Here is a 25,365-nt window from a genome sequence, read left to right as displayed (position 1 = left end):
CATTAACCTTAGCAGAGGAGGCAGAAATAATTTTTCAGCGCAATTCTGTGTCTTTGTTCCACAACAAATCATCTACTGGTTATACTAGTCTGTAGACAGTATAATACCCAGCAGTCCATTCCTAATAATCTTTGACAGAGTGCAATTTTGCCTTTAGTACAAAGCTTTTGTGTGTTCCACACTGTTGTGTACTGCTGGTGTTATGCCCAAAAAATTTTTTAAGCGTACTGTAGCGCATTTTTCTGCCATTTTAAGTGCATACCACAGATGTACATCCAAGTAGTGTACTATTTTGTACCTGTTAATCTTTCAAGGGCCTTGATACTGTGAAAGGACAGCCAGAAGTAATTACTGGCTGGTGTTTTACTCCAATATTTTTTTTTAAGCGTACTGTAGCACATTTTTCTGCCCCCATAAGTGCATACCACATAAATACATCTAAGTAGTGTGCTATTTTGTACTTGTTAATCTGTCAAGGGCCTAGATTCTGTGAAAGTCCAAGCAAAAGTACTCACCGGCTGGTGTTGTACTCAAATATAGTGTTGAGCATCATAGGCCATATTCGAATTTGCGATATTTCGCGAATATATGGACGAATATTCGTCATATATTCGCTAAATTCGCATATTTGTAATATTCGCGTTTTATTTTCGCATATGCGAAAATTCGTGTATGCGAAAATTAGCATATGCAAAAATTAGCATATACAAAAATTAGCACATGCAAAAATTTGCATATGCAAAAATTAGCTTATACAAATTTTCACACATGCGAAAATTTGCACGCCAGTCTTACACAGAGCCTTCTTACACCACAAGCTGAAAGCAGAGAGGGGTGATCACTGTGATGTGTACTGTGGAAAAAAAAACTAAAAAAAAAAAAAAAAAAGAATATTCGTCATTATGAATATATAGTGCTATATTTGCGAATATTCGTGAATTCGCGAATATGCGATATTCGCGAATAAAATTTGCATTGCGAATATTCGCGAGCAACACTACTCAAATACTTTTATAAGTGTACTATAGCGAATTTTTCTGCCCTCATAAGTGCATACCACATACCTACAACTAAGTGGTGTACTATTTTGTACCTGTTAATCTGTCAAGGGCCTAGATACTGTGAAAAGCCAGGTAAAAGTACTAACCGGCTGGTGTTGTACTCAAATACTTTTTTAAGTGTACTGTAGCACATTTTTCTGCCCTCATAAATGCATATCACATGCGCACATTTAAGTAGTGTACTATTTTGTACCTGGTAATCTGCCAAGGGTGTAGATACTGTGAAAGGACAGCCAAAAGTAATCACCGGCTGGTGTTTTACTCCAATACGTTTTTTTAAGCATAATGTAGCGCATTTTACTGCCCTCATAAGTGCATACCACATACGTACATCTAAGTAGTGTACTTATTTGTAGTGTTGCTCTCGAATATTCGCAATGCGAATTTTATTCGCGAATATCGCATATTCGTGAATATAGCACTATATATTCGTAATTACGAATATTCATTTAAAAAAAAAAATTATTTTCACAGTACACATCACAGTGATCATCCCTCTCTGCTTCCAGCTTGTGTAGTGTAAAGAAGGCTCTAATACTACTGTGTGAGACTGGCGTACGAATTTTCACATTGTTTATGCAAATTATTGTATATGCAAATTTTCGCATATGCGAATTTTCGCATATGCGAAAATATAATGCAAATTTTACGAATATGCGAATTTAGCAAATATATGTTGTCCATAATATTGCGAATTTGAATATGGCCTATGCCGCTCAACACTACTTATTTGTACCTGTTAATCTGTCAAAGGCCTATATACTGTGAAAGTCCAGGCAAAAGTAATCACCGGCTGGTGTTTTACTGCAATACTTTTTTTAAAGCGTACTGTAGAGCATTTTTCTGCCCTCATAAGTGAATACCACATACCTACATTTTAGTAGTGTACTATTTTGTACCTGTTAATCTGTCAAGGGCCTAGACAGCCAAAAGTACACATCTGCTGCTGTTCTAGACAAATACTGTTTTAAGCGTAGTGAAGCATATTGTACTCCCCTCATATAAGCACTATGCACGGTCATCGACTTCATCACAAGTGACATCTGATACCCCCAGTCAACAGTCAGTGGGTTCCTCAGACACAACTCTCAGTTGGCATGGACTGGGAGCAGTCCCTGTCCTTCCATTGCCTCTGTCCTATGCTGTTCCCTCCTCTATAGAAGTATCTTATGCTGTGGGATCAGCTCCACTATTCACTGAGGACGATCTAATAAAGGACAGTCAGCAGCTACTGCCCAGCCAAGAAGTGGAAGAGACATCCGCCGCTTTCTCCGCTAGGCGGGCAGGTAGTGATGAGGAGAGTGACGTGGGAGGTGGTGTTGCCAGTGTTCAGGGTCCTGAAGCAGACACTGTTGAGGAACCTGAATAGGATATCAGTTATGTGCAGACACTTGTTCATGATGATAAAGGCGATCGCAATTGGGAGCCGGGTGCAGAAGGGGCTTCATCATCATCAGGAGAAGAGGGTTGCAGGTTGCCCGTGAGGCAGCAGCTGAGCCAGCAAGGTGGTAGTATGGTTGCCAGTCAGCATGGTGGCAGAAGTGGAAATTCTGGAGCCAAACATGCCCGGGGGAGACCACATGCTTCGTAGCAGCCTACCTTCCTGGGAGGTAGTGAAACAGGGGTTCCTGGAGACAGCGGCAGTAGCAGTCAATTAGTGCGGACTGTTGAGGGAAAATCAGCTACTCAGCGTGTGGCAGTTTTTCATCAAGCATCCATAGGAAGTTAACATAGCTACATTCAAGATTTGTCGGCAGAAGGTGAAGCGTGGCCAGGGTCCCAATGTTGGCACCATGGCCCAGCGTCAACATATGCTGCGCCACCATAAAGAGGCCTGGGAGAACCCTGGCTCCAAGGAAGTGGTCCAGCTTGCTGCATCACCCAGTTGCACGCTGCTCCCTCTTTCAGCCAGCCAAGGCTCCACCACCTCAGCTGAAAGGAGCTTTGTGTCATACCCTCCTTCTGTCGCTCCAGATGCTCCTGCTTCTCCTACATTTAGTCAGTCATTCCGTCAGCAATCCATTGGCAAAGCAATGTCCAAGAGACAACAGTATGCGCCCACTCATCCAACGGCGCAGAAGATGAATGTGCTCCTGTCCAAGTTGCTGGTGCTGCAGTCCCTCCCATTTCAAGTGGTGGACTCTGCACCTTTCAGAGAGCTGATGGCTTGTGCTGCAGCATCAAAACAGTATCCCCCAACATAGTCTGATTTGCAAAGTTGCCACACATTGGAATTCCACCCTCCATATGTTGGACCGACTATATGAACAGAGAAAAGCCATCACCCATTTCTTGATGATCCAAGCAGATAGGAGTACTCCCCTTTGTTACTTCAATGTCAACCATTGGCAGCTCATACTTGACACCTACCGTTTGCTCAGGCCCTTTGAGGAAGCCACATTATTAGTAAGTCGCCAGGATTACGGGATGAACAACGTCATTCCACTGATTCATTTCTTACAACACGTGTTGGAAACGATGGCTGGTCAGGGCAATGGAGACGTGGTGCCTACATCTAACAGCCACATGAGCCCTGTGGGGGGTGAACTGGAGGAGGAGGAGGGGGAGGGGCACAGTGGAGCACAGTTTAGGTTTCGCCACATGGGAGGTTTTTCTAGTAATCTGACAGGAGAGGAGGAACAGGAGAAGCCAGAGGAGCTGGAGGGTTATGAGGAAGATGAGACAGAGGACCCAGACACACTGTGGCAGTATGCAGTGGAGATGGAGGAAGGGAGTCCCTCCGAGTCACTTGCACAAATGGCACGATGCATGCTGACTTGCTTGTGTAGTGACAGCCAAATTGTCACCATTCGGAAGCGGGATGACTTTTGGCTCTCCAATTTATTGGACCTCACTACCGGCACAAAGGGGGGGTCTTTTTTTACACCGACTGAGGGGGAGGAAAAACTGACCTACTACAGAGACATCCTACGTTGTCAGTTGGCCGATGCCTATCGGCGCCATCGTCCATCCTCTCGCAGGTCTGACTCGGGGGGGCGCTCTGCGCTCACCTTCCACTGCATTGGCTGCTGGGGACGGGTGGGGTGGCAGGAGCAGTACCAGCTCCATCAGCAGCAGCCTGAGTGTACAGTCGCTGATGAGTAACTTTCTTCAATCACATTGTGAAGCAACTCATCAGCAGCAGGTAGACCTGGAGCAGGACCTGAACCAGAAGGTGGTGGCATACCTTGACATTCCCATGCCAACACACCTTGAAGATCCGCTGGACTTCTGGGCAACCAAATTTGATTTGTGGCCCCAACTAGCAGAGTTTGCTCTGGAAAAGCTGTCCTGTCCGGCCAGTAGTGTGCCATCAGTGCAGTTGTTTAGTGCGAAGGGGGCCATAGTCAACCCAATGAGTACTCGTCTCTCCGTTAAAAATGTGGAGTCACTGACATTTGTGAAGATGAATCAGGCATGGATCAGCCAGGATTTCCACCCACCAATGCCTGATGCATCAGAGTAGATTGACCATGGTGCCACACCAATACTTCACAAATATGGATAGTGCCAAACAGACTTAAGGTGCTGCTCCCCATTTACAAACATTCCTCCACATCAGAACTTTTTTCACTCACCTTCGTCACCGTGTACTGGTTTTGCCACCCACCGCACCACTCTGTCACCGGGTCCCTTTCAGTACTCCTGATGATGCTGCCACCTCCAGGCTGTCTCATTGAGCCACTATATGGCCTCCTCATGCTTCAGGCAACTCCAGGCTGTGCCATTTGTCCACTATATGGTCTCCTCATGCTTCAGCCAACTCCAAGCTGTGCAATTCAGCGACTATATGGTCTCCTCATGCTTCAGCTATCTCCAGGCTGTGCCATTCAGAAACAATATGGTCTCCTCATGCTTCAGCCAGCTCCAGGCTGGGCCATTGAGCCACTATATGGTCTCCTCATGCTTCACCACCTCCAGGCTGTGCCATTCAGACACTATATGGTCTCCTCATGCTGCCACAAACTCCATGCTGTGCAATTCAGCCACTATATGTTCTACTCATGCTGTCACCAACTCCAGGCTGTGTCATTCAGCCACTTTATGGTGTCCTCATGCTTCAGCCAACTCCAGGCTGTGCCATTCAGCCACTATATGGTCTCCTCATGCTTCAGCCCACTCCCGACTGTGCCATTCAGACACTATATGGTCTCTAGTGTTGCTCGCGAATATTCGCAATTCGAATTTTATTCGCGAATATCGCATATTTCGCGAATTCGCGAAAATTCGAGAATATAGCGCTATATATTCGTAATTACGAATATTATTATTATTTTTTTTTTTTCACAGTACACATCACAGTGATTATCCCTCTCTGCTTCCAGCTTATGTGGTGTAAGAAGGCTCTAATACTACTGTGTGAGACTGGTGTGCGAATTTTCGCATATGTGAAAATTTGCACATGATAATTTCCGCATATGCGAATTTTAGCCTATGAAAATTTTTGTACATGCAAATTTTCGTATATGTTAATTTTCGCATGCGCGAATATTCGCATATGCGAAAATAAAAAGAGAACATTACGAATATGCGAATATTCGCGAATATGATGAATATTCGTCCATATATTTGCGAATATTCGCGAATTCGAATATGGCCTATGCCGCTCAACACTAATGGTCTCCTCATGCTTCACCACCTCCAGGCTGTGCCATTCAGCCACTACATGTCTCCTCATGCTACAGCCACCTCCAGGCTGTGCCATTCATACACTATATGGTCTCCTCCTGCTGCCACAAACTCCAGGGAGTCATTCAGCCACTATATGTTTTACTCATGCTGCCGCCAACTCCAGGCTGTGCCATTCAGCCACTATACGGTCTCCCCATGCTGCCACAAACTCCAGGCAGTCATTCAGCCACTATATGGTTTTCTCATACTGATGCCACCTCCAGGCTCTGTCATTGTGTTGCCATGTGACTATGTGACTACTTCTTAGATTTGGTCTAACCACGCGCCGGGGCCCGGGACATTGAAATTTGGGAGTATAATCTTAAATTTCAAATTCAAAATCTTCAATTTCAATTTTAAAATTCATCTTTTAATCTTAGGGATTGTGAAGCCTTATTGTCTACTCATGCTGCCACAAGCTTCAGGCTGTGCCATTCAGCCACTATATGGTTTACTGATGCTGCTGGGCCTGGGACATTACCTAAAAATATTTTATGGAAGCACTAGCTACCATAAATCTTCCATTTCAATTTTAAAATGCATCTTTTAAATTTAGAGATTGTGAAGCCCTATTGTCTACTCATGCTGCCGCCAGCTCCAGGCTGTGTCATTGTGCCACTATACAGACTCCTTATGCTGTTGGCACCTTAAACTTTAAAAATTTTAATATATCTAAAATCTTCAATTTAAAAAATATATTTAAGCGATTACCATGAACCATAACTGATTAAATGAAACATTTGCACTTTCATAGTCAGGGGGGCACTGAAAGGCAAGGGCTGGAACAAGTGGTATCTCGCATGGCAGAGGACCGCCAGCTCGATTCTCACCAGAATGGGTACTCAAAAAATTTAAATAAGTTCAAATTAAATAAAATAAAAATAACATTAAAAAATATCTTCATTTTTTTCAATTTTTACACCATATGGTCTCCCTGCTGCCTCATCGATGCTCTGCAGCAGGGATTCTAATAGCAACGCCTGTTATCTGCATGTCATTAGTGTTGAGCGGCATAGGCCATATTCGAATTCGCGAATATTCGCGAATATATGGACGAATATTCGTCATATATTCGCGAATATTCGCATATTCGTTATATTCTCGTTTTATTTTTCGCATATGCGAAAATACGCATATGCGAAAATTAACATATGTGAAAATTAGCATACACAAAGTTAGTATGTGCAAAAATTCGCATATGCGAACATTAGCATACACTAATTTTCGCATATGCGAATTTCCGCACGCCAGTCTCACACAGTAGTGTTAGAGCCTTCTTTACACCACACAAGCTGGAAGCAGAGAGGGGTGATCACTGTGATGTGTACTGTGAAGAAAAAAAAAAAAAAAACACGAATATTCGTAATTACGAATATATAGCGCTATATTCGCTAAATTCGCGAATTCGCGAATATGCGATATTCGCAAATAATATTCGAATTGCGAATATTCGCGAGCAACACTACATGTCATACTGAATAACAGTAATATTTCACTAACATAGCAGACTCCATATGCGTGTTAGGACAAGACACAGTGCTCTACACCCCTATTGAGGCTCTCTGTAGGACAGAAATAGCTGTTTTTAATAATGATTCGCCACAATATAAATTCGGTCTGAAACTAATCTTGCCGGGAAAATTCAGCGGATCGGCCGAATTGAATTTTTCAAAAGTTCGCTCATCTCTAATCTCATTGATTGTTTTTTTTTTTTCTAACTGTCTTTACGTATTATTTTATATTATGTCAAATTTTATTTATCATAGACTTATAAAAAAAAAAATGAGACTACAGCTAAGTTAGAAAGTCTTTTGACTAAATATCAGGTTTTACGTTGTATGATTGAACCAAGAAGCACACATACAAACAACATGCGGAATCCACGTTTGTAGTGCTACAATATAACATATAGTAGAGGAGATCTATCATTATGGGCGATAGGTCCAATGAATGTATGGTTTTCCAATACCCTACCTTGACAAGTTAGGCTTCATACACTATGAGACAATGATGCTCACTTCCAGCTGATCATATCCTGGATTTTCCTAATAAAAATGAAAGCAATATCTATTTTTTTTTTTACGATAAAACCTTATGTTTTGCTTTAATATTATCACTTGTGTTTGTAGGAAGCAATCGGTTTTATGACAATATTGAAGACATGATCGGGCATCGTCCATTTTTCCTATTTAAATGGTGTTGGATGATTTTCACCCCTGGAATTTGTGCTGTAAGTTTACATTGACAACTACGGGGGATGTTTCTAAAATAAGTCCTAAAATATTTGTGTGATAATATAGACTATATGAAATAAATACTTAGAAAACTTTGGGGTATGTTTTGTGTTCCTCACCATTTTTAAGATCTTTGCTTGCCACCAATAAATGCAAACATTCCTGTTTACTATCATGCTGAAAGTTGTTCTGATCATGCTCATGTATGCAGAGCTCTATGATACCTTAGGGTTGAAATTCCCCTCACAATTGTTTAGAGTTGATGAACCCCTTTAAAGGCCAACTAAAAAAAAAAAACTTTAGTCATGTCCATCTTTTTTATGTACATTTTTTTTTATTACCGGCCCAAGGAGTCAAAGAGAACCACATCACCACTATTGACTTGCTTTTCCCACCCTCCCACTCTCTCCCTCTTTGAAGGACAGCTAGGTCTCTCCTAGCTCTTTTGAAATCTCATGCAACGAGTTTGACCGGACTGTTAGCGTTTTACAGAATCACTGCACATGCAGTGTGGGAGAAAGGGGAGAAATCAAACTTCTTGTTGGTGCATGGAGCTTACTTAATTGCTTCCACAACCCTTCGTTTCAGTTATTGTTGAAAGCTATAGCTCTTATTCCAGAGAGCTATAGAACTGTCAATCTTAGCTGAGAAGGGGGGCTAGGAAGCTTTCAATACAAGGATTTCAGAGCACCAAAAGGGGAAGACTCTGCTTCTTTGGAACTGGCTGATAGCTCAAAACTGCTGAAAGCCCTCTAATGAAAGCGTCACCATTGGGTGTTAACTTAGAGTGAGACTTATAGCAGAATTATTAGAAATTTAAGTACTAAGGACTGTCACCATAAACATATGTTATTACAACCCACCCCTACTTACTGGGCTGTGTACTGTGAATTGTATAATGTAATACCATCAAATTTGATTTAAAAAAAAGTTAGCCATATCCATAAACATTTTTATAATATATTGTGTTTTCCATTTTTGTTACAGAGCATCTTTATATTTTTCTTGGTGAAGTACAAGCCTCTAAAGTACAATAATATATACACCTACCCACCATGGGGTTACGGTATAGGCTGGATGATGGCTCTGTCATCTATGGTTTGTATTCCGTTGTGGATAATAATAAAGGTGTGGAAGACTGAAGGAACCTTATCTGAGGTAAAAATTCCAAGAGGGCCATGATATTAGATACTAGTGTTTAAAATTATCATGCATTGAAATTGCAACACCAAGAAAGACAAGCCATATGGTTATGCAAATTGAGGATGAAGTATGTGTTGCTAAGATCTGCCAATGATCAAATTTTCATGCACCTATCCCCAATTTGTGGCATGTAGTAGGGGCTTTACTGGTATAAAAGACAGTTCAAAAGCATTTTTTTTCAGCCACATGAAAGCTCAGAAATTGGATGAAGTCAGTACAGTTTAATTGGGCAATGCCTTCTATTGGTGGACGTGCCAGTTATTGCCACTTGTCGCAAACTAAGAGCCCTTAGGTTTATCACTCCGGCAAATTACTAGGAGCATAGGCCGAGAAGGCAGCATGAATAATTGTTGTATGTCCCAGTGGATGGGAGACCAACTATGAACTGGAATAACAGCAAGAGGTATACAGAGATGGTCCTCTGCACGGATGGATCATCAGATTAGAAGAATGACTAGTTATTCATTCTGTACTGTGATTGAAATTAGACATCACATACCAAGCCTTGGGCATCAGTGTCTACACAATTAGTATGGTGCTTGTGCAACATTAGTCTACGAGTCAGGCATCCAGCTACAGGTGTTCCATTAACATTGCACTGCTATTCACAAAGGCTATCATGATTTAGAGCAAGAGAGCAATGAAGACTAGAATGGAGGTCTTTCCTCCTTAGTGAGTCCTGCTTTTGTCTCAGATGCCAAAGCTTGGTATGAGGCCACGTGGACAGTGACATGAAAAGGCCTTTATGAGTGAATGTCACACTGGTCCTACTGCCTGGATTATAGGGTGGTGTGGCATAATGTACAGTACCTGGACCTCACTATAAATAATTCCAGTTACACTGACAGCTCAGTGTTACATTGTTTGGTCATTGAACTATTTTTACAAAGTGACCCAGGAGCTGTTTTACAAAGAAACACCAGGCCGCATGTGCTATTGCATATTGCTTGCAAGTCCTAAACATGCCTGCAGCATCTCTGGACTTGTCTCCCGGAGTACATTTGGGACATCATTGCATAAGTAGCTGCTAGTGATTTAGTGTGGACATTCCTCAGAACATTCCCCAGACACCATTAGGGTATGTTCACACTGAGGAATTGGGGCGGAAATCAAGCAGAAATTTTCTGCCTCAAAATATTGTTACTTTTCCACAAGAACTCACAGACATTTTGCGAGGAATTTCGCACGGAATTGGAGCGGAAATAAAGGTTTCATGCGGAGGAGGAGTATCAAGTATATCTATTCATAAACATTTTTTTTTTTCATGTGGAAATTTGGCGCGAATTCTGCGCCAATTCCGCGCCAATTCCGCTCCATGACTTCTGACTAAAAAAAAAAGAGCATTGTTCTTTATGGGAGAACAACGCTGATTCCGCCTGAAAGAAAGAACATGTTCTTTCTTCAAGCGGAACAGACTTCCTCGTCAAAATTCTGCTTGAGGAAATTCCTCAGTGTGAACTGAGAGGCAGAAATTCTGCACAGCTCTATGGGGTTTTCACTGCTGGATGTATTGGAGAGGAAAAAGCGAGCAGAATTACTCATGGAAATTCCTCTCCAATTCCTCTGTGTGAACATACCCTTAATGACCATATTGATAGCATGTCAAGGTGTATAAGTGCATGTATTTCTGTGTGTGGTGCTCATACTCAATACTGAATAAATTGGCATGTTCTGAATAATTTGGTTCCATCATTTTATAATTTTTATATCATTAACATGTCTATTGATCCTGTGATTTGCATAACTCCACAACTTTTCATTCTTAATGGTGCAATTTTAACCCCTTAAGGACCAAGCCCATTTTAACCTTAAGGACCAGGCCATCTAAAATCAATAACTCCTTTATATTTCCATCTACAGACCCATATAAGGGCTTGTTTTTTGCGTGACCAATTGTACTTTGTAATGAAACCTCTCATTTTACCATTAAATGTACGGCAAACCCCCCCCAAAAAAAATTTAGGGAGGAAATTTAAATGAAAACCACAATTTTGCACATTTTGGAGGGTTTTGTTTTCACACTATACACTTTACGGTAAAAATGAAATGTGTTCTTTATTCTGTGGGTCAATACAATTAAAATGATACCCATGGCTAGATACTTTTATATTTTTGTACCACTTAAAAAAAAATCGAAATCTTTTTGTACAAAATCAATAATCTAAAATCGCCCTATTTTGACCACCTATAACTTTTTCATTTTTCCATATATAGGGCTGTATGAGGGCTCAATTTTTGCACCTTCATCTGTACTTTTTATTGATATCACATTTGCATATATAAAACTTTCAGATATTTTTTTTTAATAAAATGTGTCAAAAAAGTAGAATTTTTTTAACTTTTTAAATTTTTTACGTTTACGCCATTCACCCTACGGGATAATTAACATTATCTTTTGAAATTTCAGACATTTACACACGTGGAAATATCAAATATGTTCATAAAAAAATTGTTTACGCTTTTTGTGGGTAAAATGGGAAGAACTGACAATTCTCATTTTAATTGGGGGAGGGGATTTTTCACTTTTTTTTACTTTTTATTTTTATATTTTTCAACTTTTTTTTTACACTTTTTATGTCCCCATAGGAGACTATCTATAGCAGTCTTTGATTGCTAATACTGTTCAGTGCTATGTTTAGGAAATAGCACTGATCCGTGTTATCGGTAATCTTCTGCTCTGCTCTCAGACCAGAGCAGAAGACCCCAGGAGACGGCCGAAGCCAGGCGAGGGGACCTCCGGCCGCCATGCTGGATGATCGGATCGCCACGGCAGCGATGCGGGCGATCCGATCATCCATTCAAAGTACCGCACTGCCGCAGATGCCGTGACCTGTATTGATCACAGCATCTGAGGGGTTAATGGCAGACATCCGCGTGATCGCGGATGTCGGCCATTACCGGCAGGTTCCTGCGGGTTATCTGCCATGTATGACGCAAGCACCGTTCCAATGCTCGCGGTCATACACAGGACATAAATGTACGCCCTGGTGTGCGAAGTCCCGCCAAATCAGGACATACATTTACGTCGGTGGTCGTTAAGGGGTTAAAGTGGAGGAATATATTTAATAAATGGCCAATCCTACTTTTCTATAGAAGGTTTTAGTTTATGTAGGGTAAAATTTGTAACTCCTTGTGGACATAACCATAATTTTTTCATCTACAGAGCCATATAAGGACTTATTTTTGTTACAGGACAATTCTAATTTGTAATGTCATTTAATCATAATATGTATGGAGAATACTTATTATTTGCGAGGTTAAACTGAAAAACAGGACAACACCATTTTGCAGCTTATGGGTAGTTTTATTTTTACACAGTGCACAGTGAAACTGATGTGTTTTCTTAAAGGAGACCCCACGGCGAAAGTAAACGTATCCCCTATCTACAGGATAGGGGATAAGTAGCTGATCGTGGGGGGGGGTCTGGTTGCTGGGACGCAGCAAGATCTCCGGGCTGGAACCCGGCTTCTTCAGTGAAGAGCATGCGTCCTCTACCGGTAGACGGCATGCCCTACATTCATTTATAGGAGAGCATCGATGATGCCTGAGTGCTGTACCTGGGTCCTATACTTGGGTCTTTTCTGTGCTCCCATAGAAATAAATGAAGCATGTGCTGCCTGCAGCACGCGCTCCTCACTGTGCACCGGGTCCCATCCTAGTGATCGCAGGGCATCCCAGAGCTTGGAATCCTGTGGATAGGGGATATGTTTGTTTTTACAAGATTTCTCCTTTTAATTCTATAGCTCAGAGCAGGAACTGCCCACTTAGATAATCACTGGCCAAGACAGGACAGCACTCAGAGCTCTTGAATTTTTGCTTTTGGGTAGTTTTGACTTTTCAACAATTGTTTACACCATTGACCATATGGAATAAGAAGTGAGATAACTTAATGGTTCAGACATTTCTGCAAGCAGCAATTCCAAATATATTTATTTTATTTGTTTAAACATTTATTTATTTTGAAAATAGGAAGGGGGGGGGGGGTGATTTGAATATTATTAGGAGGAATTGTTTATAATTAAAAAAAAAAATTAACTTTTTTAGCACTACCATCATTTGATTGCTTATGTAGGTCAATGTGATGTATATGGCATTACATTGATCCATTCCATCAGCGATCTTTTGGTACAGCCTGCCATAGGCTCCATAGCCAAGTCACAGCAGGCACTAAGTGCTAGGTCAGGTATGGTTGGCATTGGAGATCACTGGCTGGTCATTACTGGCTAGTGTTGGCTGATACAATGGCATATTCCCTCACCCAACCCATGATGCAAGTGTATGTCATAGGTCTGGAAGGGGTTAAGATGTTGTTTTACCCTGAATGATCTACTGATTTTGGACTGTGTGAACAACAAACAAATTTGTCCACTGGACTGAGGTGCCGTATTAAAACATAACTTTTAATAATTACAATATATGATAGGGAACTATATATATTTATTATGATTTATTTTGAGACTACAAGAGCATCAATATGTGTTGCGACCCATTTGTTTACCTGTATTGGCATCTGGCAGGCGAATGTTCTTATATGTCTTACACTGATTTATGTTACACTTGGGAATCACTATTAGGTGTTTTTATTGTAATTGTTAAAAGTAAAGTTTTCATACTGCACCTCAGTTTAGTGGACAAGTCTGTTTGCGGTTAACTTTTGCCCTGACGTTTCTATCTGGCATGCGTGTGGCCTTACCTGTTCATATATGTAGATATTTGTTTTGGACTATGTGCCAATTTTCATGTACCGTATATACTCGAGTATAAGCCGACCCGAATATAAGCCGAGGCCCCTGATTTTACCCCAAAATCCCAGGAAAAGTTATTGACTAGAGTATAAGCCTAGGGTGGGAAATACATCATCCCCCTGTCATCATCCAGACCCCCGTCATTAACACCCTCATCATCATCACCGCCTGTCATCATCCCCCCTTCATCATCACCGCCTGTCATCATCCCCCCTTCATCATCACCGCCTGTCATCATCCCCTTGTCATCATCCCACACCCCCCTTCATCATCCCCTTGTCATCATCCCACACCCCCCTTTCATCACCCCCTTGTCTTCATCCCACATCCCCCTTCATCATCCCCTTGTCATCATCCCACCCCCCCTTCATCATCCCCTTGTCATCATCCCACACCCCCCTTCATCATCCCCTCCCCCCCTTCATCATCCCCTTGTCATCATCCCCACCCCCCTTCATCATCCCCTTGTCATCATCCCACACCCCCCTTCATCATCCCCCTGTCATCATCCCACACCCCCCCTTCATCATCCCCTTGTCATAATCCCACCCCCCCTTCATCATCCCCTTGTCATAATCCCACCCCCCCTTCATCAACCCCTTGTCATCATCCCACACACCCCTTCATCATCCCCTTGTCATAATCCCACACCCCCCTTCATCATCTCCTTGTCATCATCCCACACCCCTCTTCATCATCCCCCTGTCATCATCCCACACCCCCCTTCATCATCCCCTTGTCATCATCCCACACCCCCCTTCATCATCCCCCTGTCATCATCCCACCCCCCCCTTCATCATCCCCTTGTCATCATCCCACACCCCCCCCCCATCATCCCCTTGTCATCATCACCACATGTCATCAGCCCCCCACCTTCATCATCACCGTTTGTTAATGTCTGATACAGTGGTCTTCAATCTGCGGACCTCCAGATGTTTCAAAACTACAACTCCCATCAAGCCTGGGCAGCCATCGGCTGTCTGGGCTTGCTGGGAGTTGTAGTTTTGAAACCTCTGGAGGTCCGCAGGTTGAAGACCACTGCGGCCTTCGAGATCATTCAGCCCCCCCCTCACCCCCTTTAGTTCTGTACTCACCTCCACTCGACGGGACTTTAGGGTGCGCTGGTCCGGTGCTGCAGGACTGTCCGGTGGGGAGGTCGTCCGGTGGGATAGTGGTTCCGGGCTGCCATCTTCACCGGGGGGCCTCTTCTCTGCACTTCGGGCCCGGAATAGAGGCGTTGCCTTGACGACGACGCAGAGGGACGTTGCTAATGAACGTCCCTCTGCGTCGTCGTCAAGGCAACATTACTATTCCGCGGGCCGGGCCCGAAGCGCGGAAAAGAGGCCCCCCCGGTGAAGATGAAAAGCCCGGAACCACTATCCCACCGGACGACCTCCCCACCGGACAGTCCTGCAGCACCGGACCAGCGCACCCTAACGTCCCGCCGAGCGGAGGTGAGTACAGAACTAAAGGGGGTGAGAGGGGGGGGGGGATGAATGATGTCGAAGGCCGCAGTGGTCTTCAACCTGCGGACCTCCAGAGGTTTCAAAACTACAACTCCCAGCAAGGCCGGACAGCCGGTGGCTGCCCGAGCTTGCTGGGAGTTGTAGTTTTGAAACCTCTGGAGGTCCGCAGGTTGAAGACCACTGAGGGCGGAGAGTTCACTCGAGTATAAGCCGAGGGGGGTGTTTTCAGCACGAAAAATCGTGCTGAAAAACTCGGCTTATACTCGAGTATATACGGTACCTAGAAAAACATTGTCACACCTTTCTACAGGTTATGCGTGGCATTGCCTTACTCACCTCAATAAGTCTGAGCAATTAGAATATTATTAATCTAGTTGCTCAAACCGTATCTTTATTTTAAAGTCAGGACAATTTGCTATCTATATTTTTTCCTATAACCTAATGTAATAATTTTCTTACAGAGATTTAAAGCTTTGATATTGCCCAGCCCGGACTTAAAAATGAGAGGAAAACTACTAGCTGCTGCCTGTACAAATGCCGTTAACGACTGTGACACCAGGCTTCAAGGTGATGGAACCATATCGGCCATTACAGAAAAAGAAACACACTTTTAAAGGATATTTTATTTGACACTTGTTGTTTTGTAAAATAAGAATATGAAAAAAGAATATTATTTCACTGAATTAATAGATGCTCACCTGTTTCGCACAAATTTTAACATGTTTAATTTCAAAGTGTACATTGTATAATGTTTCAAGTGATTTTTTTTTTTATTATTCTATATTGACTGATTATAAAACAGTATTGTATGGTTTTTTTTTAGTGCCAAGTTTATGTAATGTTGTGATAATGGTCCAGGTTTTATAGAGCTATAGACACATGTATAGCGTGTTGTAAAATTTTTATACTTGGATTTTATGAAGCATGGTGTTTATATAAGATATTCTTCTAATCTAATATCACAGTTATGACTATCCCAGCTGGTAATGTATGTCTATGAACAGGCTTGTTATCATGTATTACTGGTTATGTGCTCTTCCTCCTTTTTTTGTGATGTATCCATACACAGGCCTCATAGTTTTACCCATCTTTCTTTTTACTAAGGTAAAAAGACTATTAATTGCTAATATTTGGTGAGTTGTTGTACTGTATGTTTCTATATGACTTGACAACTTATGCCTTTTTTTGTGTAATATTACTTGTTTAATACAAAAGAAAATACTTGTATTTAATGAAAACATTGATCAATTATATTTCCCGTCAATGTTTCTTGTAATTTTCCGTATAACATTGGCCTTAGAGTATGTCAGGGATTGGGAGGATTTAGGGTTTCTCTGACACAACAAAATCATGAATAACATGCTGTCATTTTCTAATTCTATATTTTCCCATCATTTAAAGGGATTATCCAGGAGAATAACCTAATTTCTTCCAAAAACAGCACCACTTTTCATTAAATTGAATTGAGTCAAGTTGTAATACCACATACAATCTGAGGACAGGTGTGCTGCTGTTTTTTTTTTTTTTTTAAGAAATTAGCTCTGTTTTTTTATTTCTTGCAAATCCCTTTAATGTGTATCAATAAGAAAGTTTTGTTTAGGGTTGAATGTTGGGCTCTCGCTAAACCGAGTGGTGAGAGAAGCGTGCAACCAAGACAGTCCCATTGACCTAGAATGCGGGGTCCATCTCAGTCACAAAGAAAAGAGAGAATGCACTTAGCTTGCACTTCTCACGACTCATTTTAGCAATTGGCTGGACCAGAGGCGTAGCTTGTAACTTCTGGGCCTGATGTAAAATCTGCAACAGGGCCCCATATGCCAATTATATTACTGGTCTCTAATGGGGCAGAAATGCTTTGGGGCCCCCTTAGGCACCAGGCTACCGATGTGACTGCTACCTCTGCTACCTCTATAGCTACACCCCTGGGCTGTACCCCAGACCCAACCTATCAAAAGTTTTTAGAGGTCGCTACAACATGTCAAAAGTTTTTTTTTAAAGAGAACCTGTCATAAAGTTTTTGCATTGAAACAAGCGTCAGTATCGAACAATATGGTGCCATAGTTCCAAAATTGTCCTTAGATTACCAATGACAATAGGTCATTGTCCAGCTTCTGGCACTGGTTTGGTGGCTAAAACTTTCCGAAGGTTCCCTGTAAGCCCTAGAGCTCATTTTCTAGACCACAGCTACAGAAAATACCTTCCACACGACTGCTATGAAACCTGTGAAGAATTGGACATGACAATTAACTACAGTACTTCCACATTAGCTGTCACTAGGTGAAATTTAATACTAGCTATATAAGTCCATATACTGTCCCCCAGTAGTACTGACCTCTGTCACTATAAGGATATAATATGTAGTATAATAACACAGTATGTTGTCTTAAACTATAATAGCATATTTAGAGCTCTCAGTAAGAGTTTGGGGCCCATAAGGAGTTTTGTGATAGGCCCCTTGGATTGTAATGCATGCTCTTGGCTGTGGTGAATAGAGCTATTTGTGTCTCTACAACTACATGGTTGTTTGAGAAATATGTATCTAGATTGCTACTGTTTGTACCCATCAAAGACCTTGTACAATATGGAAGTAAAAAATCAGTGGCCACTGGTCCAGGAAATAAGACTTTGTTGAGAAATGAGAGTATGTATGTCTAACTACTCAGAAAACTCCTTTAATCCTAAGAGACTTTTTAAACTAAATTTCAAACATTCTTGGTTGTTTGTAAATGGAATTCATCCCAGCTGTAACCCTAGAAGAAGCCTAATGTGCCAAACCAGCTAAGGTGAGAAGCTCAGAATCTGAACCATTCTTTACCACTGTGCAATTTAAGCAATGAGTTTATATGGGAAACAATATAAATGTATATAAATATTTAGGTTGGAGAGCTTCTTCAACTTTTTCAGCCAGCTAGAACTGCCACTGAATATGTTTACATAGATGAAGTACTTTAATGATTCAGCGTAGCTGCTATTGTTGAATGTGAGTGAGCACCAGTGAAGAGGTATCATAGACAACATTGCACCAAAGTTACTAAACTTACTACATTTCAGTGTCTAAAACATACAATTCTACAATTTGTTATGTGGCAAGGAGACCCGTGGGCATCCAAATGCCAAAACAATCTCTGAAACCACTTCTATGACAGTGTTTGTCTTCCCTACTTATTTTTTTCTTTTTTTAGTTTCTATCTTATAAGTATCTTTATATTACATTTTAAAATGACAGGGCAATGGGAATTATATGTTGTTACAATATTTGACAGGATAATAAGCACAGTCATGGCACTTACAATAAATGGTTAAAGGGGTACTCCGGTGCTTAGACATCTTATCCCCTATCCAAAGGATAGGGGATAAGATGCCTGATCGCGGGGGTTCCGCCGCTGGGGACCCCCATTATCTTGCACGCCACACCCCGTTAAAATCAGTCCCCGGAGGGTGTTCGCTCTGGGTCTGATTACTATCGATCACGGGGCCGGAGCGTTGTGACGTCACAAATCCGCCCCGTGTGACGTCACGCTCTGCCCCCTGAATGCAAGCCTATGGGAGGGGGCGTGACAGCTGTCATGCCACCCTCCCATAAGCTTGCATTGAGGGGGCAGAGCGTGACGTCACACGGGGCGGATTCGTGACGTCACACAGGGCAGAGCCGTGACGTCACAACGTTCCGGTCCCGTGATCAACAGTAATCATTCCCAGAGCGAACACGCTCCGGGGACTGATTTTAACGAGGTGCGGCGTGCAAGATCACGGGGGTCCCCAGCGGCGGACCCCCGTGATCAGGCATCTTATCCCCTATCCTTTGGATAGGGGATAAGATGTCTAAGCGCTGGAGTACCCCTTTAATCAGTAACGCAATTTTACAGATTTTATAAGTTTACTTCTAATTGACTCTTACCTGAATTCTAGGTTGTAATATATGTGAAACTCACTTTAATGAAATCATAATGATTCATGTGACATAAAAAAAATACATTTTTGCAAAAATGTTAAAAAGTTTACAAGTTAAAAATATAAAACAGTCATACCCAGAAGTAATTTGTAATTTTGTATAGTTTTTCCAAATGAAATGTTTTTTTTATAAACAAACAGCTCTTTTATAACATTATTGGCTCTTTTTTATAAATAAAGTAGTGCACATTTTATCCCATAGCTTTTGCTATCTAAGCATTTTTTCATGCAGCAACAGTAAAATCTATATCAATATCAGCCGACGGGAAAAGTTGCATGACAATCGTAAAAAACAACAACATGGTTGTAGTCCTTAAAATTGTAAGTTGCTGTAATAGCAAAAAAACAGGAACCAGCAGTCAGTATGCTGTAACTGCAAACTAATTCTACAGTTGCAATGGGGCCTTTGCCTCTATATCTGGAATCATAATTTGTTTCAGCATATTAATACAAGCAATTACATTCTAGGCATAAAAATTATGTACAAAACTTAGAAGAAACAAAAACTGCAATACTATTAGCAATATTAATACGTGCATGACTTTTAATGGATATTTGCTGCTTATTATTTCGAGAAAATATGTTAACAAACTACCCTTATAACTCACATGTTTAAAATAAATAAATAATTAAACAGATAAATAAATAGATGATCACATAGGGTACAAACCCACATATATTGTTTGCTGCTCTACAGATTTGTCCCATCATTTCGATACATTGCAAACCATACATGGCCATAACTCAACATTTCTGTTCCCCATAAGTTAAGTGTTTGAAATTGTACCACACATGCACACATATAAGGTACTCACCTTATATGAAAGGAAGGCAGGAAAGACCTTTCCACTTAGATCTTTTAATGTAATAATTAAAGTAGAATATACATATTGACATTTTCAACTCCTCATTAAAGTAATTGGAAATTACTATAAGGGGTATTCCATCATCAAAAGTTATCTCTTTTTATAGGATAAGGGTTATTTAGCTTATTGGTGGTGGCTCAACCACTGTGACCCCCACTAATCCTGGGAGCAGAGGTCAAATATCCTCCAAAATCTGTTTAAGTCCCCATATACTATGTACCATTTATAATATCGGAATTTATTGAGATTCTTGGGCCCTGGAGAATTATCTGACCTTCTATGTATACTCCCCCTAAATTGCATTTGCCAATGGGCTACCAATACAGGGGGTAGCAATTCAATAGGTTAGATTTAAAGGTGTTATCATGATTTTTAGAACTTTGTGTACAGTCTGAAACAGGCATAAAATATAAAAAAAAATCCACTGCCACATCAGTGATGCCCCAACTTGGCCTGTAGTCATGATGTCAGGTAGAGTCAATCACCTGGCTCAGTGGTCATATACCACACAACAAGAGAGTGGGTACTGGAGTAGTAGCAGCACTGAAACTATCGGGATTAGGGTTGAGAAGTTTTTATTTTGTGTTATGTACTCACATTTCTAAAGATCCTGGAGAACCTCTTTTACTATAATGTTCTTTGGCTCTAGATTGTTGTAAACGTTAGTGTGCAACCAAACCAACTGTTTAGGTCGTTTAATATCTATATTAAATTTCACAATCTTTATAAATGTTTAACTTTTTTGTTAAATATTTTTTCCTTTGGGAAATTTTATTTATTTGTAAAAGAATTCACACCATATATTCAGCTGTCATCATGTTTTCTAAAACCATGCTATGTCTTTAATGATATTTTTCTTATTATGAGAAAATAATATTATAATGAAACACAATGTTAAAGCAGAATCAAAAGTCAGGTACTGTAAATACAGAGAAATAACATCTATAACACAGATCTATATTTACATACATATCATAATATATTGTGAATACGTAAACAAATTGAAGTTATAATTAATATGTTAAACATTATATATTTAATTTTAATGTTACTCAGATGTTATTGCTATGTCTGGAATAAGTGTGTAACCAGAATAGGATACAAAATGAATACATAGCACAGTGGCAAAAACATAGAAAATAAATATGTTCAGTTAAAGCAGCCAATCTCCTATGGTTCCCAGCTAGATTGATTTTTTAGTCCCCTATTTGTAAATTGGTGCACTGAATATGCTGTAAATCATGCAGTTGTAATTAATTTATCTTTAGGGAGCCATGTAAAGTTTTTATTATTTTGGAATTTTTAGGACTGACTGACCCATGTTAAACAACTGTTCTTGAGGAACCCTTCTTCACTTTGAGCAGCAAAGTTTTTGACCACCAGAGTCTGTGCATGTGCGAACCACCACCCCATTCTAACCAGAGACAGGGGTCCCTGATCATCGAGGGCCCTAGCAGTTGGACATCTGCAATTAAACAGTTATCCCCTATCCTGTGGCTAAATATTGTGAAACCCATTTAAACAGAAAAGGTTTTAATGATCTGGAGATAGTATATGAGGAAAACCTTAGTGATGCATTGTTTTTCTCAGCGTCACCCGCACTACCAGGCAGTACCATTGGTTTGTGTGCGTGACTATTCTGACAGTTTTCCTTTAAGTACAAGCTTTTGTAAACCTTTAATGCTTATCTATCCCTATGTTAGCTAACAGACAGATCCATTTGGACTTTTGAGTGTAACATAATAAAGATATAAAACAAGAAGTATATATTGTTTATAGAAATAAAATAGACTTTCTAATGAACAGTGTAGAAAGAGTAGGAACCTTACAGTATTACATTTATAGTGCCTAAATAGATGGGCCTCACATTTCACATCAAAAAGAATAAATACATTACACCAACCGTGCCTATATCATGCTCATAAAATAAACATTGAATTCTAGCATATAAAAAATTTAAGATCTAAAGTAAATGTTGTTGGATGCCTTTCATAGTAAATCACATACAGGACTTTTAAGTAACCCAAGTAACAACATAAAAATATATTAATGTGTAACAAACCTGTTTAAAATATACATTTTTTTAGCTATTCTTTTAGGAATTTGTAGACCTGGTTAGATTTTTTTTTATAAACTATAACTTAAATGAAAGTCTCAGGTAGAAACAAATTTACTGTGATTTTTCAAAAATATTTCTGTTTTTTGTTAACGCTTTAATGATAGATTGTTTTTCTTTATTTTAATCAAAAATTTTAATACAGAGTTAGGTTTTGTTCCAGTTCCTTTGTCAGTTTATTTTTAAAGTCAAATATTAGGGGCATCCATTTAGTGACATTTAAACCAGTTTTGTCTACTTTGCAAAAGTCCATAAAGATATATTTTAGTGTTGCACTAGTAAGTGATTAAAAGTTAAATATTATTACTAGTAACCGTGACACCCGCTACACCTATTATTATCTTAAAATATAATAATAGGTGTAGCGGGTGTCACGGTTACTAGTAATAATATTTAACTTTTAATCACTTACTAGTGCAACACTTATAGGTGTATTTTAGTCCAAATTATTTTTTTAAAGCAAGTCTTGATAAAAAAGCATTCATACTCACCTTGCCCCAATCTCCTGATGCTGCATTTATAATGGCTCCCAGTCCCCACTGCAGCTTTGACCTGCCTTGGAGTAATTCCTGCATGGCCGATCTGTCATAGGAACTAGGAAGCAGCAGTGAGCTGCAGTGTCCAGGAGCCATCATAATGGCCAATACTAATAGCAGTGACATGAGATTGAGGAAGGTAAGTATGTTTGCTTTATGTTTTTCAGCTGGATGATTAACTTTTAAACATTTTCCAGAAGCTGAAACACCCTTTTTTGGTTTAGTTCATTTATTGTTAGTAATAGAATATAATGGCTTCTTCGAGAATAAACAGTGACTTTATTGAGCAATTGTCCATTAGAAACAGTCTGTATGAAAGTAATTTATAAACAATAGCTTAGTATAACTCAATAGCTTAGTATTACTGCAAAATATTTAAAACATGGAATACTGCAATATTTGATATTTGTACATTATCAAGACTACCAGCTACAAGTAAAATTAAGAGTTTTCCTCTATTTCTTCTATTTATGTATTTTAAATTGGGAATGAATCCCAAAGTTCGGTTAATTTCTTTTATTGGCTTTCTACTTACATTTTCATTCAGATGAAATAGACACTAAAGTCTGAAGTGGCTTGTGAAATTTACCTTTCTATATTTCTTTCATATTCTCTACTAGAGACAATACTTTTAAAGGGGTCATCCACCATAAGGTGATTTTAGTACATACTTGCCAGACATTAATGAACATGCTTAGGAAGGATCTGCGCTTGTCTTAGGGCTACATGGCTATGTCATGAGATTACCATAATACTGTGGCTAGCCTTTTGGTATTTCCTGCTTGAGTTTTCTTTTTTTTACTACAAACCCCATAATTTCATTTTCTTCCCTCCCACACATCAGCCACCCCACCTACTGGAACATAAATGAGCTGCATCCATTCAAAAGACCTGTGGTTTTCAATCAGGGTGCCTACAGTTGTTGCGTTAGTTGCAGATTGATCTCTCTCCCACCAAGCGATCCCTACACAATTTGAAGCAGACAGGCTCCCAGTCATCAGCTGACTAGTGAGGTCAGGTCTCGGCTGCATTAGAACCTGGAAAAAATCTGAGACAACAGTCATTTTGTAGGTTGTTAAAAATAAATATTGGGGTGAAAATCACAGAAGAATTGTGAGAAAACCGTCACACACAGGTACAGACACTATATTATGAACTACACTAACTTTACGGCCCCTGTAGCATAGTCAAAACATTTCCTAGAATACCCCTTTAAGGGAAAATATGTCCACAATATAGGATATAATGCTACATGGTCTCTTTGTATAACTAAAACTACAATTACCTTTATCTAATAAAACAAAATATACTAATAGTAATGGAATCAATGGACGTAAACATCACTGTTATCAAAGTACTGTATTTTGGATATCCAGTTTATGTCAAAAACTAGAAAACTGAGCCTTTTACTTACTGTACAAAAGATCAGCTACGTTGTTTTGAAACATATCTATTACACATTTCAGGTGTTTCAAATTATTGCATTTTTGTAGGTTAACAAAATGTATATAAATCAAATTCAATGCATCTACTTAGTATCCTTGTACTGTGTTAAACATCTAATCTCTATGACCTTAATTCTTACTATTATGAACAGAAGTTGCTAATGCCATTTCCTTGGACTGTTAGAATATAACTGATAGATTTTTTTATTATATACAATGCCATGGTGGCTAGACTATTATAAATGATAAGCAATAACTTATAAGTGTCAAATTTCACACTTGGTTATAAAAATGCATATTTTCAATATGTGAAATGTTTCAGTGGTAAACTTTATCTTTGTGATCTTTGCCTTGTAAAACATTGTTGCTGACAAAGTGAAATTACCCTTTTAATTCATTTATTCACTTTATTCATATCATTAAGTCAGTGCCCTTTAAAAGATGTATACCGGAAATGCAAGTACATTTTTATTGACCATTTATGACCCAGAAATAATGGCATGGAGCCTGTACAGTAATACAGAAGCTAAGTTCTGAGTACAGAGATATTCTTCCCAGGAGGCAATGCTTCAAGGAGAGAATACCTCTATACATAAAGAGTCTGATGATGCATGCCAAGACTTTTTATGCTAAATTTGTTATGAAATCTGAGGCAAAAGGAGGTACAGAAGAGGCCCAATGGGAGTCCTATTTAGTAATACAATCATTTATATGAACCCCCAGAATACTTCATGACTTCCCCTTTACTGAAGTTTTCATTTTCGGTAACTGTTCTTCCTTACAATGAATCTAAACAGATGAGTAATATCTATGGGGGGAGATTTATCAAAACCTGTCCATAGGAAAAGTTGCTGAGTTGCCCATAGCAACCAATCAGATCGCTTCTTTCATTTTTAACAAGACCCCTGCAAAATGAAAGAAGTGAACTGATTGGTTGCTATGGGCAACTCAGCAACTTTTCCTCTGCATAGGTTATGATAAATCTCCCCTTATGTGTTTTTCCAATCCACTCGAATCTCCACTCAAATAAATTCTAAAATTCTGTAATATTTTAAAGTGTTTTACTATCAT

The 25,365-nt window shown here is 39.9% G+C and overlaps 1 protein-coding gene across 2 annotated transcripts in view; it reads left to right on the top strand.

The window, feature by feature from the left end:
- Nucleotides 1-17,402, top strand: part of SLC6A11 (solute carrier family 6 member 11) — a 375,576-nt gene extending 358,174 nt beyond the window's left edge. For both annotated transcript variants that reach the window (XM_056524287.1, XM_056524288.1), the window contains exons 13-15: nucleotides 7,862-7,962; nucleotides 8,954-9,124; nucleotides 15,842-17,402. In XM_056524287.1, the coding sequence (XP_056380262.1) occupies nucleotides 7,862-7,962; nucleotides 8,954-9,124; nucleotides 15,842-15,994 (425 nt within the window). In that variant the 3' untranslated portion in view covers nucleotides 15,995-17,402. The remainder of the gene's footprint in view (nucleotides 1-7,861; nucleotides 7,963-8,953; nucleotides 9,125-15,841) is intronic.
- Nucleotides 17,403-25,365: the final 7,963 nt, after the last annotated feature.

This window comes from Hyla sarda, chromosome 6, assembly GCF_029499605.1.
Source record: "Hyla sarda isolate aHylSar1 chromosome 6, aHylSar1.hap1, whole genome shotgun sequence".
Lineage (NCBI taxonomy): Eukaryota > Metazoa > Chordata > Amphibia > Anura > Hylidae > Hyla > Hyla sarda.
Note: the sequence above shows the minus strand (reverse complement) of the source record. Positions and strands in the feature narration are given on the sequence as shown.